Source organism: Protopterus annectens, chromosome 8.part1 (assembly GCF_019279795.1).
Source record: "Protopterus annectens isolate FY-2018-M chromosome 8.part1, PAN1.0, whole genome shotgun sequence".
Lineage (NCBI taxonomy): Eukaryota > Metazoa > Chordata > Ceratodontiformes > Protopteridae > Protopterus > Protopterus annectens.
In genome coordinates this window covers 96,714,412-96,732,208 of record NC_056742.1, presented here as the reverse complement: position 1 = coordinate 96,732,208, position 17,797 = coordinate 96,714,412, and the positions used below count along the sequence as shown (strand labels likewise).

The window sequence follows — 17,797 nt, the reverse complement described above, 5'->3', positions numbered from 1 at the left end:
GACTACAAGTAACATATTCTTTGGTGCAGAGGTTTTACCATACCCTTTTCTTTTCATCCTCTCATATGCAAAAAAATCATTGATCTTCCACCCAGTCAGAGGGAACCAACAATTCTAGAAATTCAAAAACTGCTAGAGAAGAGAGTCATCCAATAAGTCCTACCTGACCAGAAAGAGACTGGAACTTACTCTAGATTCCTTTTAGTGCCAAAAATGACAGGGGACTGGAGAACAGTTTTGGATCTCAGTGTATTGAGCAAATCAGTTTGGCAAACAAAATTCCAGATGGTCACAATACAGTCCATTCTTCCATTTTTGGAAAAGGATGACTGGATGTGCTCAGTAGATCTTCAGGATATGTGTTGCCATATAAAAATGGCAAGCTCTCCACAAGGTTCCTCCGCTTCTGGCTGGGAGCCAGTCATTATCAGTTCAAGGCTCTACCCTTTGGTCTCACCACAGCCCCCAGGATGTTCACCAAATGTATGACAGTAGTAGCAGCTCACTTGAGACTACAGGGATTCCTGTTGTTTCCATACTTGGATGACTGGCTCATTACTGTTGCAACCAAGCATCTGTTGATAGAAGCAAGGGATTATGTTCTGCAGACCTGTGCATACTTAGGAATAACTGTAAATTACGAAAAATCACAACTGAATCCAACTCAGAGTTTAGAGTTTATAGAGGCAGTACTAAATACAACAACATCCATCCCCCCCCCCCCCATGAGATTATAGAAAATCAGAACACAGGTTCAAAAACAATCCACAACAGGAAAGTACCCAGTCATCTAATTGTACAAGTTCTAGGTTCCATGGCAGCAGTGATAACTCTAGTCCCCCTAGCAAGGTATTACATGAAAATTCTACAGTGGCTGTTTGCATCTCAATGGTCAATGCTGTACCAGATTTTGATCACCAATCTTTGCAGAAAAGATCTAGCTTGGTGGATACATTCCAGAGAAATTCTCTTGGGCCACCCCTTTGTCCTTGCACAACCCAAGGCCAAAGTGACCATGGACGCCTCCCAGATAGGGTGGAAAGGGGCATTTTCTGGATAATACTGACCAAGGCACTTGGTCCCCCATAGAGGCCAACTTGCATATCACTGTCCTGGAGCTAAGAGTGGTACTTTTAGCACTGCAAGCCTTTCAAACAACTCTTCCTGTGGGAACAATTGATATTCATACAGACAGTATGTCAGTAGTTTGGTACTTCCAACAAACAGGGAGGAACCAAATCTTTTGTCAAGAAGCCCTCAGAGCATGGCAGTGGGTGATCTCTTCCAACCACTTTCTGATAGCAGCGCGTATTCTGGGGAGCTCCAGTGTGATAGCAGACAAACTGAGCAGATGTATTCTCCTGCCTCACGAGGTTTCCCCCTGCATGGCTCCATCTTTCTTTTCTAAGGTTGCTTCAGTGAACAATTTGAATTAGTCCATTCATTTACTGGTGTCTTTTTCCCCTGAATCTTTCATCAAGGGTGAATATTCTGCTTTGTCTTGATATACATAGACAATTGAAGGTTTACTTGGACAGAACCAAACCTTTTCTAAAATGTACACCATTTTTCCTTTTCCAAGGCCCAGTTGGATGTGCTATTGTTTAAGGTTACACACATCAAGTGGCTGTCTGATTTGTATTTCTTTTGGTATAGTTTGAAAGGAAAGCCCTTGAGGGGTAAACCAAAAGGTCATTCTACTAGAGATATGTCTAGTTCTACAGCTTTTTTTCCCAGAGCTATGTTGGATGAGGTTTGTGCAGCTGCCATCAGGGTTGGCCGTCATACCTTTGTGTCTCCCTACAAATTAGACATTCGGTCAAGGGTACAGAGCTTCCTTTGATTCCACCGTATTATGCAGTATCCTTCTGTGAGACCACCCTGGGGTTTTACATGACTAGGGACTTTCTCCCACTATTTGAATCCAAACAGAGAAGACAGCACGTGATGTTTGTCAGGTTTCCAAGGTAGCTAGAATGTCAAGCGTTAAAGTCCACCAGAGTATTGTGTTTAATTTTTATTGCAAATACTCCTGATGTTGATAGGGAGACGCTTAAGACGAAATTGAGAATCCCAGAAACTATCATGTGGTGAAGAACCATTTTGTGAATGCATTGAGAGAGCTCAGACTTGGGTAGACATAACTGAGTGGCACAACAGGTAGCATACTCACCTTTGGTGCTGGAAGATCAGAAGTCTGTGGGTTTTATTCCCACTCTGGGTGATTAGATTGCTGATACTGCAGTGCAGCATTAGGGGCAGGTGCTGCACTCCTGAGTTTGTCATCCTTCGTATGAGATGTTCAGTCAAGGTTCCATCTGCTTTAGCTGGCGGTAGCTCAGATGGCTGTAAAAGATGCCACAGCACCTATCAAAAAGAGTAGGGGAAGGTTACCAGTGTACTGACCAAAATTTCCCCTAGTAGTAGAAATACCAGCTCAGGTCTCCCTTGAAAAGTGACCACTAGCCTAGTTTAACTAACTCTGTCAACAGCAGATGAATGAAGTAAATAACCAAACACCATTTTTTCATAGTAGTTGTAGGGCTTGACAGGAAAGCTGTCAGATGTTTGCTAAAATAAGTTATGCAGTGGTGGGTTTTATGATCGTTCTGGTATATATGGGTTTCATATACAATTTGGGACCTGAAAACTGTTTTAGGATGAGGGAGTTAGAATGTAGAGCAAAAAGTGATAAAGAGTAACATGTGGGACCTAAAGGAAGACAGATACTCAAGAGAAATGAAGCAGAGAAAGCTCCATAAAATTAGGGCAAGACAATTAGAAATGGAACTCGGAAATTGATAGGGACAAGAATTATTACAGGAGGAAAGGAGATTACCGCTAGTATACTGGGGAAGACCAGGCTTCCATGATGCAAGACAGGATAAGAAGATTCATTGTGAACAGTGAGAGAATAGGAATGAGACAGACTAAGAAAATGGCAGGGAGGGTAATGCTCCTCATTGTTTCCACAGCGGTCCATGGTAAATTGGAGTCGAGGCTGAGAAGTATAAAGAAGGGCTGGGGGTAACTAAAGAGGATGAGAATATGAGGGAAAGAGCAATATGATGGTCAAAATAGGCTGGAGAGAGCAGGAGGAGACCCAGCAGAAAACTAGAGGAGGTACAGTAAATACAGTAACAGAGTGATGCTGCAAATATCATGTGTAAAGTTCTGGAAAGACAATGGATCTCACAAGACTTAATGGTAGTCAGGAGACATAACATGGAACAAAACCCTAGAGCATCTTGGCTCACATCATTCAGTATGCAAAGCCAACAGCAGATAAGTGAAATAAATTGGGTTTGAGAAACAGTTCAGAAATCCTATGTAGCGTACTTTGACTAAGGAGCACCCGTATGTTCACAGCTGAGAAGGCCAAGATTAGTGACCCAGTGTAGCACTGCTGTCATCATTTAGAACACAAATTAATGCCAGAAAGTTTGAAGGAATAAGGTAACAGAAGGAATGAAGGGAAGAGAGTAATGCAGTGTGAGATGTCTTTTCACTGAAGTATTATCTAAGAGAAAAACAGAGAGAAGTCAGATGAAAGAAGTATAGCCTTTTGTAGGCAGGAGCACAACCTGCTCCAGAGTACACAGAATACGAAGAAAGGTCTGCTGAAAGCATGCACAGTGACAGTGGAGCAGAGATAGCAACATGTTTAACATTCCTATGCCATTCGTCCCAAAGGGTGCGAAACTGAATGTTTTTACAAGTGTGTGAATTTTGCATATTCACTCAGAAAGAGTACACAGGCAAATTTTACTGTTTGTCATTTGGGACTCTGTGGCATGATTTCTGAAGGTCTGTCTTATACTTTTGAGAGCTGACAGACTGAGAGTATGTTTGAAAACGCATACCTTCATAGGTGGTTTCTAGGCAATCAGCCCAAGAGCCGTTTTAAGCCAACCAGGCTTACTCCAAATTTATCAAAATATTGCTAGCATGTGTCAATACCCCAGGAATTTTACGGTTATGCTATAGGCTTGTACTTGTCAAGCTTTCACAGGCTGGTCCAGCACATTAAGAACATAGTGCCAAACAAGAGGTAAAGTTAAGATTTCTCATCCATTAGCCCAAGTTATATTTGAATATGGTTAGGGATGATCTTTGTTTAACATGCATGGGAAGCCTATTCCAGAGAAGGGGTCATTTTTGAGACACATGCCTGTCCTTCCAATACGTCCTGTTTATGTCACAGGTTGGTGTGGGATCAGAGGATAACTTGTAGGCTAGGCATAGATTACTGTAGAGCAGTCTATGGAAAACCAAGTACAGAGGTAGGGCTTTGATGCCCTTACTTGTAGGTTGTGTAGTGTAGAATGATTTTCTCATCACAGTAGATGTGGTGGTCAAAGGTCAGATTACTGTCAACATGCCTTCACAGACCACTGGGTCTACTTTTAGATGTGTATTATCAATGTGGTAATTTCCAGAGGTTGCCATCTTTCCAAAGAGTACTGTTATCCATTTTTTGCACTGAGTTTTAGTCCATGGCTCTTGGCATAGTTAGTTGTCTGTGTCAGGCCCTCCTGAAGGGTATCTATTTCTTTAGGGGATTGAGTGACCACTCTTAGTTTGCAGTCATTTGCAGATTTTGTCATCCAGAGGCCCTTCACAATTTGTCTCAACTTCAGAGAAGTAGATGCCAAAAAGTAGAGACCCCAGCACTGATCCCTGTGGGACTTGGCTAGTGATTGGCCTCTTGTGGAGATGGATTCCCCTATCTTAACTTTTCTGTCCTGTCATTGAACCAGTTGGCTATAAATTGGGTGATATATGTGTTTATGCTTAATTTTGTATATTTGTCTACAATACCTGAGTTAGTTGTTATGACATATGCCTTGGCTATGTTGAGATAGACATTGTGCACTATTTTGCCATCGTCCATAGCCTTACAGACCTTCTTGAAGAAGCCCTCCAGGCTAAGTAGACATGACCTGCCTTTGACAAAACTGAACTGGGTAGGAACACTGTCTGTATGTTTCCTATGTCATTGTTTATCAGATCTATGAAAATTCTTTCCATGGCCTTGCATATGGGACTAGTCAGACTTATTGGTCTGTAGTTCCCTTGGTCCATGGAAGGCCACCCCACACGTAAAGAGCTAACTGTTGCAGTCCTCCATTCGTTTGGCAGAAACCTGTTGGAGGCTCTGATTAAATAGAGATTTTAGTAGACCTAACAGGTCATGTTTTGTGCTATTCAGAGGACATCCTGGGATATTATCTACAGTGTTCTTGGCTTTAGCACAGCAAGGACCTGCTCCCTAGTGATAGTCAGTGGAAAAATGTTGGGGAGATGTGTGACTGGGGGTGATGGGGGGGGGGGGGATTGGTGCTAAATTTATCTGCAAGTATATTTGCTATATCCTCTGGCTCTGTATAGGTGGATGTTCTTTGCAGCCCTGACTTGTGGGATTTTCCACCGTGGAAGCCCTTGGCTGGCTTAAATACCAGAGTAAAAATTTTCCTGCCTCCTACAACTGGTGGACGCCCTAACCTGACGACAGTATGCTGGGGTATAAGTGGAGTCTGCCGATGTCATGACCTCAGTTCTTTCTTGCCGTCGGAACCGAAGCAGACATCTAGTATGTGCATTGATTGGTCTGCACCAGAGAGAAACTTCAGAAAGCTAAGTACCCTGTTGGGGAACGCTTTCCTTTTTGCTAGCTAATGTCAGAGAAAGTTAACAAATGTCTCTGTTGTGGTAAACAAATACCACACTGAGACTTCCACTCCTTTTGTGTTACCTGTTTGGGCCCAGAGCATGATGTCCTTAATTGTTGTTTCTGCATCCAATTCAATTCTAGGACTATTCGGTATAGGGCAGATATTTTAGCTAAGTTCATTAGAGAGTATTCAGGTTCTCTGCATTGTATGGCATCTGTTATGTTAAATCCAGTCTTTTGGATGATTCCTTGTAAGAGGAATTCCTCTTTGGCTCTAAAGCAGAAAGTGAGCTAAAAAAATGGAGGATAAAACTAAGTCAATGCAGACAGTCTAAGATATTTTGCAGGTACAGCCCCCAGGTTTTAGTAGAAACTATCCCACTTAACACTGGTCCTTTCCTTCCCAACCCAAAGCAGGTCAGTGAAAGGCCCACAGGGAAGGGGACCAAAGTCAGCACCAGAGACCCAGACAAGGGCACTCTACTTCTTCAAGACCAGGGACGTCCATTCCACAGGTCCTTAGTAGAGTGCAATCATGATTCTTTCATGGCATGCTCCACTCCCCTCCCTCCCAACCTGTTCTCAGACTTGGAGGAAGACTGGCACTATTCAGAGAAAATTGGCTTCTCATTAATTTAGACCAGTGGATACTAAATGTCATTTCCAGGGGATATCAGCTCAAATTCATGCACCCCCTAAACATTCAAACTTGCCAGATATACCACCAGCCTGACAATCGGTCTCTCTTTCACTTATAGGTGTACAGGGCTCAGTAGAAGCATCCTACATCAAACAGGAAGGGGCTTTTACTCAAGACTGTTCCTGGTCCCAAGAAAAGAGGGCCTATTCTGTTATATTCTGGACCTATCTACCCTCATCCTACTGCTGGAGGTTCCCAAATTCAGGATGCTGAACCTTCAGTAACCTTTCCCCATGTTTTTCCCAAAGGCTTTCATGAGGACTCTATATCTAAAGCATGCATACTTGCATAAGGCTTTCATGGGGACTCCAGATCTAAAATATGCATACTTGCATATTCCCATAGAAGAATCAAGCAGAGGACTCTTCAGCATCAGAGTGAGTTTCAGACATTTTCAGTTTTGTACTCTGCCCTTTGACTTGTCTAATGCTCGCAAGGTATTAATTTCACACACTTAACGTGGGCAGATTTTACATATTGTCATTTTGGAAGCTGTGGCATGATTTCTGAAGGTCCGTCTTGCCTACTGCAGAAAACAAGGGGTACAAAGTTACCCCATGTGGTCGATTGCCTCATCTGGCCTGCAAACCTGACACTGCTCAGCACAGACTTGACGAATACCCAGACCATGTTTACTTTCCTGGGATTCACTGTAAATCACCAAGAATCCCAAACTATACTCACAACCGGAATACTGTTTTTGGGGGCCCTCCTGGACTTTACTTCAAAAGGCCTTCTTGCCTCCAGACAAGGTATCTTTCCTGACCAATAACTTTCAAAAATTATGGACAGCAATATTCTTGCAGCCAGAGAGTTTCTCTGGGCACTGGATAACATGGCCTCTTTCTTTCTCATAATTCCCCTGGTCAGGCTACACATGAGGAAGTTAAATGGTACCTCAAAATGTGTGGAGCCAGCATGCACAACCACTATCTACCAAGATAAGGCTGATACCTGGCCTCAAAGGCAAATTTGCATGGTAGACCAAGGCCTGCACTCTAATCCCAGGCCTACCATTCAGCTTTACAACCATCTCCACCACAGACGCCTCGGAGACAGTTAAGGAGCACTCTTCAACCAGTTACAGGGCCAATGGAAGTGGGAAAGCAGGATTAAAGACAAACACGTAAACTTAAAGGATCTGGTGTCAGCACAAAGAGATTTATTAGCATTCAGAGAGAAATTGAAACCCAGATGCTAGTCATGGATACAAACAATACCACAGTCATGTGGTAGAAAAACAAGGGGAAACCCATTCCTACCCTCTTTGCCACCTAGCAATGGGAATGGGTGACACAAATCATTACATGGGATTGCACCTGTTGGCTCAGTACCTCCTGGGTGTGCACAACCAACTGTCAGACCAACTCAGCAGAAGCCTGTAGAACCTCAAGAGTGGCAGTTGCATCAAGAGATCATTCTCTGCATAGCTGAGAAATGGGGGACTCCACAGATGGACCTCTTCGCCATCAGGGAGAACACACAATTGAAAAGGATCTGCTCCTGGAACAAGACTCTTCCAGCCTGGAAAACAGATGCTTTCTCATTTGCATGGACAGGCCTATTCATCTTTGCCTTCCCACCAATGCCCCTATTTCCCAGGGTTCTCCAGAAAAATCAAAGAAGAGTGCCCAAGGGTCATACTTATAGCTCCAGATTGGCCAAGGCAACACTGGTACCTTCTTTTTCATAGCCTAACTAGAACAATCCTTGGATATTATCACAGAATCGACCTTCTAACTTAGAACAAGGGGGCATGTCATACACCCCAATCTGCAAACCCTTAGTCTATCAGCTTGGAGGATACCTTAACCCGGGGGGAGTCCCCTATATAAGCAGTGTAGGACACCCTAAGAAAGTCAGAAGGCCTAGCACCAGGAAACCCTATCCAGGAAAATGAAACAGTTTTTCAGTTTGGTGTGAACCGTTTAATCAGGACCCCATCAGGGCCAAGGTCCCTGTCATCTTGTCCTATTTGGCAACTCTCTTTGATAAATACCTTTCTTACTCATCTTTAAAGATTCATGCTTCAACTATCTCACCCTCCTTCCCTGCTTTACACCCTTATCTTTTCTCATCCACTGATCAAACAGTTCCTCAGAAGGGTCATCCACATCAGGCCTCCCAGGAGACCTCATACACCACCTTCTGACCTAAACTTTGTCCTAGAAAGGCTTATACTTCTTCCCTTTGAACCAGCCTCTCCTTCAGACTTAAAATTCCTGACATGGAAGAGTGGCTTCTTACTATCTATCACTTCAGCTGGAAGAGTTTTAGAACGACAGGCTCTCATGGCAGTAGAGCCCTTTCTCATCTTCCATCCTGACAGAGTCTGTCTTAGGAATAATCCTTCTTTTATGCTCAAGGTGGTGACTGACACCTTTTTATGTCAAGCGGTACATCTACCTATCTTGTCTCCAAACCCACAAAACAGGGAGGAGGGAAATCTGTTTTTCTCAGATGTTCAAAGGCATCTACGTTATTCTCTGGACAGAACAAAACCATCAGGAAATCTGACCAGCTGTTTGTAACCTTTGCTAACAGCACTAAAGGAAAACCTGTCTGCAAGCAGACTATTTCTGAATGGATCTCTCACCATATCAATTTTTATTACAGTCATCATGGAAGAAACGCACCTGAGGCTGTAAGGACCCATTCCACTAGGGCAACTAGGTCTTCTACTGCCTTTCTGAAAGGCGTACCTACCAAGGACTACTGCAGGCTGCCACCTGGTCTTCAGTGCACACTTTCACCATACACTACCACCGTCAGACTTCTGCCTATGTTACCCTACAAGACAACCTCTCCTCTCCTTAATTTACCATCCCCCCCTCTTTTCAGCTGTGGGAATCATCCCATAAGTCAGGACTGCAACAGTGAAACACGTAGAACATAGTACAGTTGTGTACACTTACCATAAATGTAGATGGTTGAATGTATTCACTGTTGCAGTTCTCCTTCCCTCCCTAGCCTACAGAGTAAGCTTTTACTATTTCCTATTTACCTAGGACTCCTCCTCTTGACTCTTGCCTGCCTAAGGATCCCTGCCCTACAAATCTGACCTTCTGCTCATGTTGGGGTCTCCTAACACCTATTGGCAAGAAAATAACTGAGGTCATGATGTCAGTGGACTCCACTTATACCCCAGTATATTCCCATCAGATTAGGGTGTCCGCCAGTTGTAGGAGGAGAGAAAATTTTTACTGTGATAGTTGGGCTGGCCAAGGGCTTCCACGGTGGGAAATCCCACAAGTCAGGAGTACAACAGTGAATACACTTGAACATCTACATTTATGGTACGTGTACACAACTGTACTGTTCATTCACCACGAGTTAAGATATTGTTGGGTGTTCCTTTAAAATTATGGGCAAAACTGAGGAAAGCCTTATGGTTGTCCTTATCTTGGGAGGCTGTTTTAATCTCAGACTTGGCTTTGTGGATTTGATTAGTCCCTTGAATTACTTGGTAAGATTGATGTGGGATTTTTTTTTTTTTTACCTTGGTGAGCACTAACTCTCTTTCTGTTTTGGACACAATTTTCTTTCTTTTGTTATACAACCTGTTTATCCTGGGATTCGACCAAAGTGGCTTCTTTTTCAGTGTTGTCCTATGCTTGTTTTGGATAGGTGCAGCTATCTTTATGCAGCTGTTTACATGATTATACTGGATTTTTGAACAATTTCATATAGGCAGATGTATTCTCTGGGTTTGTGGGGGGGCTTGGAATTTTGTTAGACTGTCAGTAGGAGGTGGTTAGCCTTGGAATATTTTTTAAATGTTCCAGGGTTAGCTGAGGTCCAAGGCTTAATATTTATTTCAAAGGAACATAATCACTCTTTTGGCATTTGGGTCCTTTAACTGTGTCACACAACCCAGTTTTTAAGCTTCTGTGTTGCTTCTGACACAGGAAATAATTTCTGTTTTTCTTGATTCCTGAGATCATAAAAATGCACAGACGCTTTTTCAAATGTTGTCAAGCATGTTTTGTATGTTTGCTACTGTCAGAGATGTGTTTGATTTGATATAAATGCACGTGGTCTTTGACTGTTCTCTTATAGGTCAATGACCTTGAATGCTCTGTTTAGGGGAATGCTTTTATTTTTACAGGGTCTAAATACCTTGTGAAGTGTCTTTAGTAGTATGCTTAGGCCCTCTCTACTGTGGAAGAGCCTTAAGTAATCCTCTGCTTAACAAGACACTGAATTTACCAAATTGTAAGACAGGAAATTGGTTGTAAATAGAATCAGAAAGGATATCTCTGGGACAGTAATGATGATATCAACACAGAGAGAGAATGGCATAGTGTTTATACCTCTATATAGTTGTTACCATCATTTCAGCACCCCTGGGATGCACAGGACAGAGCATGTCTTTGAAATAAGGCACATCATAGTCATGCAAAAATGTAGGGCTGTAGTGGCAGAACAGTGGTAACATGATGTGATCTACAAAAGGTTTTTAAGGTCTTATCTGTTGATGTGAGAAAGCTTTTGGTTTTATAGGTGAAGCTTCATCGTTCCATGCTACTGTACTATCTGAGAAGCTGTCTCAGAGGAAGTCTGCTGACCATATATGTGCTACAGCATCTACAGAGGGAGCTGAGAAAGAACCGTCTAATTCAAAGTAAGTGTGTTTTTTTTTTTTTTACAACTGTTATTATTTTTCTACACTATGAAAACATAGATCTGATGTTAATCTTCATTCATTCCTTATTGATGGGTTATCAGTTCCATCCCCGGAACCGAGCCGAGCAATATCAAGCTCATGTCAGCCAAAAACTCTCGAGCCAAGGTCCTACCCAGAATGCTCTGCTCCGTTACCTCAGATCTCGTTTGCCAAGTGGCTATACAGCCGTGTCAAGCCACTCTCTCAGCTGTGAAATTTTTTGAAAGTTTATATATTGTTATTACTCTGAATTTTTCTCAAAAGTTTATTGTAGTATTTTCCTACCTTGTCGCACACTTTGGTCATTTCCCTTTATTACCCTCTTTTCTTAACTTGTGGTAATTCTCCATTGCCATCGTTGGTGGTCCTTCCTTTTCTCTTTTTACCCTTTTCTTGGATGGCCATTATTCTTCCTTTTGCTACTGTGCTTCTCCACACCAGTTATGTCGGATAAGAAAAGTACCATTGGTTTCAGCAGTGCAATGATTGCGGCCGTAGGTTACCGCTTTCCAATGGCCGTGACTTATGTGTATACTGTCTTAATGTCTCCCACTTGACTGTGGATCCTCCATGTGGGATTTGTAAAAATTTCTCTACCAGGACTCTCAATGAGAGGAAAAATAAGTTAATTTTGATGGTTGATGGGTCTCCTCAAGTCTTCTTTCTCTGGGGCTATTTCTGGGTTGGAGGGCTCACCCCCACCTGTTGAACCCCGCAGGAGGCGTTCTTCCTCTTCTTCATCGAAGTCGCTCCCTTCTTCTCCCTTTAGAGATCGTAGAGAATCGACTCACAAGAAGGTGAAATGGATTGGTACTCCGGCGCTGCACCCTGTGACCGTATCGGCTCCAGGCTCCGCACCGCCCCAAATGATTTTGACTACAGCCATGTCTCCTTTATCATTCCCAGCACCGGAGTTCCCGGTGCAGACAACTATGGTTCTGACAGTTCTGTCGCAACCCCTAATGCTACCATCAATACAGGTTCAGTCCCCTTCGGCACCAATTGGTGCAGTCACGTTCGGCTCCAAGTATGACTCTTCTGTACTCCATTGCAGAGAAATTTTCAGCACCAACATGTGCTTCAGTGCCTTCCTTCTCAGCACCATCCTTATTACCAGTGCAGACACTTTCCACTACGGCACCATACCCTTGGGTGCAGACAACTTCAACAACTACGGTGCTGACATCTTTGGCACAGACTTTTTCCACACCATTTTCTTCTGTGGAGATTTCCTTGTCTCCTAGCTCTGCAGCTATTGAATTAGCAAGGACCAAATATTCCCCTTCACTGGATCCTTTTGCTAGTAGTCAGTATAGTCCTTTCCTAGAAAGGCCAGAATCACCATCAGCTTTCTCCAAGAGGTCGACCAAGAGTCCTTCTGAACAGGATGTGTTGCGGCTTATTGACCAGTTGCTTGTGGCCAGAGCTCTCTTTCAACCATCGTAGTCCACGTTCCCTCATTCAGGTGAGTGTATATATATTGCCTCAAACCCCAATGTCTACTCCTCCTTTGACTTCCACTCATGTCTTGAAGCCTATTACTCTGACAGCAGCTTCCTTCCCTCCGACTCCAGTAGTGGATCTCTCTTTGGAACCAGAGTCACCCTTGTGGCCTTCAGTGCACTGGGCATCAGGCTCTTCTCAGGCCAGTGGCTGTGCCATTAGGGAGGGCATTCCTGGCTCCACGCCGATTTTTTTTTTCTATGGCACCTTCCAGGGATACTCTCTCCCTTACGGTTCATGGTCCTCTTAAGACTCCTGTTCTGGGGGCAAGCTTCTCGGGGCAGGGTGTGACCCCGGTTCCGAGGTTGTCAAGCTCTGTTCTGGGCTGCCACCCCTCCTTGGGCGAGCCAGCCTTCCAGGCCATGGAGAGGGTGCTTGCCTCCGCTGGCAAATCACATTTGTCGAAGTCCTCTTCCCTCCTCTGTGGCGCAGCTGCCACAAGCTTCAACTCCTGGACACCGGGCACAAGAGTCTTGGGTTTCTCCTCCTCAGGAGACCCTCTCTTTGCAGTCTTCCCCAGAATCTCTCACTGAGTAAGTACCCCGCAAAGCATCATGTAAGAGGAAACACATTGATTCCAATGAGGAGTCATTGACTGAAGATATGGATTTTGATGATGTGGAAGGGTCCCCACGGTCACCCTCTGATGAAGTCTCCTTTGGTGACATCCTCGAGATCCTTAGACAGAGGGATGACTGGAAGCCCTCCAATTCTTCCTCTGAGGAATCCGTATTCTTGCAGGCTTTTTGTGCCCGGCCCCGTTCCTCCTGGGTCACCCCGCCTGCCGATGAGCTCATCCATCTCATTTCATTGTGCAGTGCGCATAGAAGGCTCCTGACACCATGGAAGCAATTCCTAAGGGACCAGATAAAATACTATCACCCCCAGATGAGCACCCCCATTGGTCACGAGGTCTTTCAGTAAATGCTATGGTGGTGGCAGCTACTACTAAGAAGGATTTGGCAGAAGAGAGCCAAAGTGTTCATCCACCCAACAAGGAGTCCCGGGCGATTGACAGATTAGGGAAGTGTGTATTTGCTTCATCAACCTTTGCTGTAAGGTCTTTGAATTATTTGGCACATTTTACCAGGCTTCAGTGAGATCTTATCAACCAGCTCTCTGAAACCTTGGCAGGAGCTGTTTCTGATGAAGTCCGTGATAATGTGGCTTCTCAGATAGCCACCCTAGAGTCCATTCCCAACTCTTCCATGTGTCTTATTTCTCACCCAACTGAAGGGGCGGCTAGAGCAGCAGGTGCAGGTATAGTCGCCAGACGACATGCTTGGATGCACCTTTGCGGACTCCTTTAAGGCTTCCTTCATGAATGCCCCCATAGATGCCGCTTATTTGTTTGGCAATAAAGTCAAGGATACACTGTCAAGGTGCGAACAAGATGGCAAGACCCTGTCTGCTGTTTGTGTCAGACACTCCACTCCTCACCGATTTTACTCCAGAAATCAGAGGAGCAGAAAGATTTGGCACAAGAAATCACAGGGTTCTTTCCTGGATGCACGTGCCAAGTTCTCCCCTAGAGGCAGAGGGGGAAACTCCAATGGAAGATACCCCTTTCGGGGCAGAAGAGGTCTGTGAAACCGGGGTTCCAGAGATTCTTTCTCTGGCCAACCCTATCAGCGCTCCCGAAGTGCTGCTCAACTGCTCACCTCTGGAAGCAGTCTGGGTCATTTCTCCTTGTACCCTGCTGCCTGGCAAAAGATAATAACTGACTCTTGGATACAACGGATTATATCCAGAGGCTATCACATCCCTTTTCATCTTTGTCCAGTCTCATCAAGAATATTACCAGACGTTCCACCCAGTCAAAGGGAAACAGCAGCACACGAAATCCAAAAGCTGCTACAAAAAAAAAAAAGAGTCATCCAGATGGTCCCCCCAGACCTGATAGGATCTGTTTTTTATTCAAGGTTCTTTTTAGTGCCAAAAAAGACAGGGGACTGGAGACCAATTTTGGATCTCAGTACACTAAACAAATTTCTAAAAACAGAGAAATTCTCCTCAGATTAATAACTCAGAGATTCTTGCCACCAAATTGCAACTTAATAAAAATAAATGCATTAATATCATCTGTATGTACATTCCCCCAGGTAACAATATATCTACATTTGAAGATATCCTGCACTGGCTATCATGTCACTACCCCCAAGAAACCTTACTACTTGGAGACTTTAACATAGACTGGGGCACCTGTTCCTCAGAATCCCCAACCACCCATATTAACCTGCATGCATTTACACAAATCATATCCACCCCTACCAGGATAGGTAAACCCAACCAAAAAGAAAGTATACTTGACTGGGTACTCATAAACAGTCACCCCCAACTGTACGCCTCTGGTACCCTCCTTAATGGCCTAAGCGATCACCTTCTCACATATGTAATTAAGCACAAAACCATTAATTCCCAACAACCCTTACTCAGAAAGGTTAGAAACAATAAAAACTTTGACCCTGCCAAATTCCAACAAGAACTAAACTCATGTAATTGGTCTATTCTAAAACACCTCCCCTTAGAGGAAGCAGTAGCATACTTTAACAACAAATTCCTTGAGATCCTTGATTTGCATGCACCTGTTCGTTCAAAGAGAACCAAGGCAAAAACTGCACCATGGCTTTCTATCAAGTAGTCTAAACTCAAAATTACCCTTAGAAACAAAGCATGGGCTTTATGGCATTCTTCTAAAGACCCCCAAGATCACATTAAATACAGGCAATCCAGGAACGAAACCAAAAAATCAATTTTACAAGACAAAAAACAATACTACTCTAATTTACAGACTGTAAATCAAAATAACGCTCAGAAGTTTTGGGCAGGTTTAAATAATCTACTACATCCTGGACAAACTTCAACCCCAGTCCCTACTACTACTATTGATAAAACCCCTGAAGATGTTTCTGATAGTTTTAACCAATTCTTTACTGAGACAATTAAAGCCCTAGCTAGCCAACTACCTCCTAGCTCCCCTGGTCCTGAAAGTAGCACCCCTAGAAGCCTACTCGCGTTCAGCTTCCAACCAGTCGCCACTTCACTTATTTATTTTATTTTATTTATTTTACATTTGTTAACCGGGCTAGTCCAACTGGATACATGTCCATTTTCAGTGGAGGCCCGGGGAGAAAAGCTCCTCTACAGTACTACTATAGTAAGACTAAAACAAAAACTTTATCAGAAATATATCAACATATACAAATAATATCTAATAACATATTCTTTAAACCGTATTTTTATCCGTACCTTGATCAAAAAATTAAAACCCACTACACTTTCTGCTGATCAACTCCCTGCCGAGTACCTATAAAAATCAGCTGATGCTATTGCTTACCCTGTCTCAATACTAATCAATCGAACCATAGTAGAAGCTAAAATTCCCACCATCTGGAAAATATCCTATGTAATCCCACTTCACAAAGGAGGCAGCTCTACTGAATTCTCCAATTATAGGCCAATAGCTATACTCTCTCCACTTGCAAAGATTATGGAAAAATGTATTCATAGACAACTCATGCACCACCTAATCCAAAATCGCCTTATGGCAGACACTCAGCATGGCTTCCGTCCTCATCACAGCACTACTTCAGCCCTCCTAGCCTTTACTAACACCATAAACCATAATCGCATACTATAATGTCTAGATACTGGAGCCCTCCAATGGTTTCAATCCTACCTGAATGGTCGACAGCAGGCTGTCCTCTGGCAGGACAAACTCTCTAACCTTCTACCTAACACCCTTGGAGTACCACAAGGCTCTGTACTAGGGCCCTTGCTGTTCTCCATCTTCATTAACGACCTTTATACTGTCATCCCAAAAGTCAGCTGTATCCAATATGCTGATGACTCTACTCTGATTTGCTCAGCCACATCTCCAGTAGAGTTATGGTCAGCTACCCAGACCACCTTTAATACAATAGAAAACTGGCTTTCTGAACATCGTCTGATCCTAAATCCCAAAAAAACTAAAATGCTGTTATTTTCACCAACACGTAGGTCTACCGCTTTCATCTTTACCATAAAATCAAATGATGGCACAATAATCTCCCCTGACCCATCTACAAAACTATTAGGTGTCATCATAGACCGTAATCTAAAATTTGACCTACATGTTAACCAAACTATCAAAACCATCAATAAAAAACTAGGGTCACTTTACAGAATAAAAGCCTTCCCTAACCCCTCCAGCTAAAATTGCCATAGCTCGCTCTCACCTTCTTTCAACCCTTCTGTATGCATCCTCTCTACTCTCGAATTTAAACAAGACTGTCCTTAACAAACTCTTAATTTGCTACAACCACATTGCCAGGTTTGCCACTGGGCTGCCTTTTAGGACACATCATTGCATCAATCTAAATCAGCTTGGGTGGCTTGAACTACCCAGCCTAATCCAGTATAACCAACTGATTATGGCCTATAAAATCCTCTATAATCCGGACAATACTCCTGCACTTAAATATATTATCACTCCCTATAACAATCCTAGACCGCTTCGATCCTCTAACAAACTACTAATTCAGACTAGCAAAATTAATAACACAGCTGGTGATTCTCTCTTTGCAAACTCTGTCAGTAGATCCTGGAACTCTCTTCCAGCTGATATTACCTTACTTTCCACCTTAGGTCAATTTAAAACTAGACTCAAACAACATTTGTCACTTAACTGGCTATGTCAATGTATCAAGCCTGGCTAACTCTCTCTAGAATGTGTAAAAGTCTGTTAACCAGTTTACTGTGTAATTTAATTTAATCCTGACTTGTGCTCAGGATTAACTGTAACCTGTGGAACTTGTTTAACTTGCTTACTGTTCTAATCTCTGTAAATAGTCTGTTTGTAATATGTAATGCTGGTATTATGTAATGCTGTATCTGCTTACCCTTGGAGCTTTTCTCCCTGGGCCTCCGCTGAAAATGGACATGCATCCAGTTGGACTATCCCGGTCAACAAATGTAAAATAAATTAAATGGTCACTGTTCAGTATATCCTTCCTGTTCTGGAAGAAGACAGTTGGATGTGCTCTGTAGATCTTCAAGATGCATATTACCACATAAAAATGTATAAACGCTCAAGAAGATACCTCTGCTTCCATATAGGAGCCAGTCACTACCAGTTTCGAGCCCTGCCCTTCGGTCTATCTACAGCCCCCAGAGTGTTCACAAAATGCATGGTAGTGGTTATCTCTCACTTGCGACTTCAAGGATTCCAGACGTTTCCATATGTAGATGACTGGCTCCTTACCGCCCCCACCAA

General features: G+C 43.3%; 1 protein-coding gene across 2 annotated transcripts in view; it reads left to right on the top strand.

Moving 5' to 3' along the window:
• Positions 1 to 17,797, top strand: part of CTU2 (cytosolic thiouridylase subunit 2) — a 753,975-nt gene that overhangs the window by 456,579 nt on the left and 279,599 nt on the right. For both annotated transcript variants that reach the window (XM_044081705.1, XM_044081704.1), the window contains exon 12: positions 10,878 to 10,998. In XM_044081705.1, coding sequence (XP_043937640.1) covers positions 10,878 to 10,998 — 121 coding nt within the window. The remainder of the gene's footprint in view (positions 1 to 10,877; positions 10,999 to 17,797) is intronic.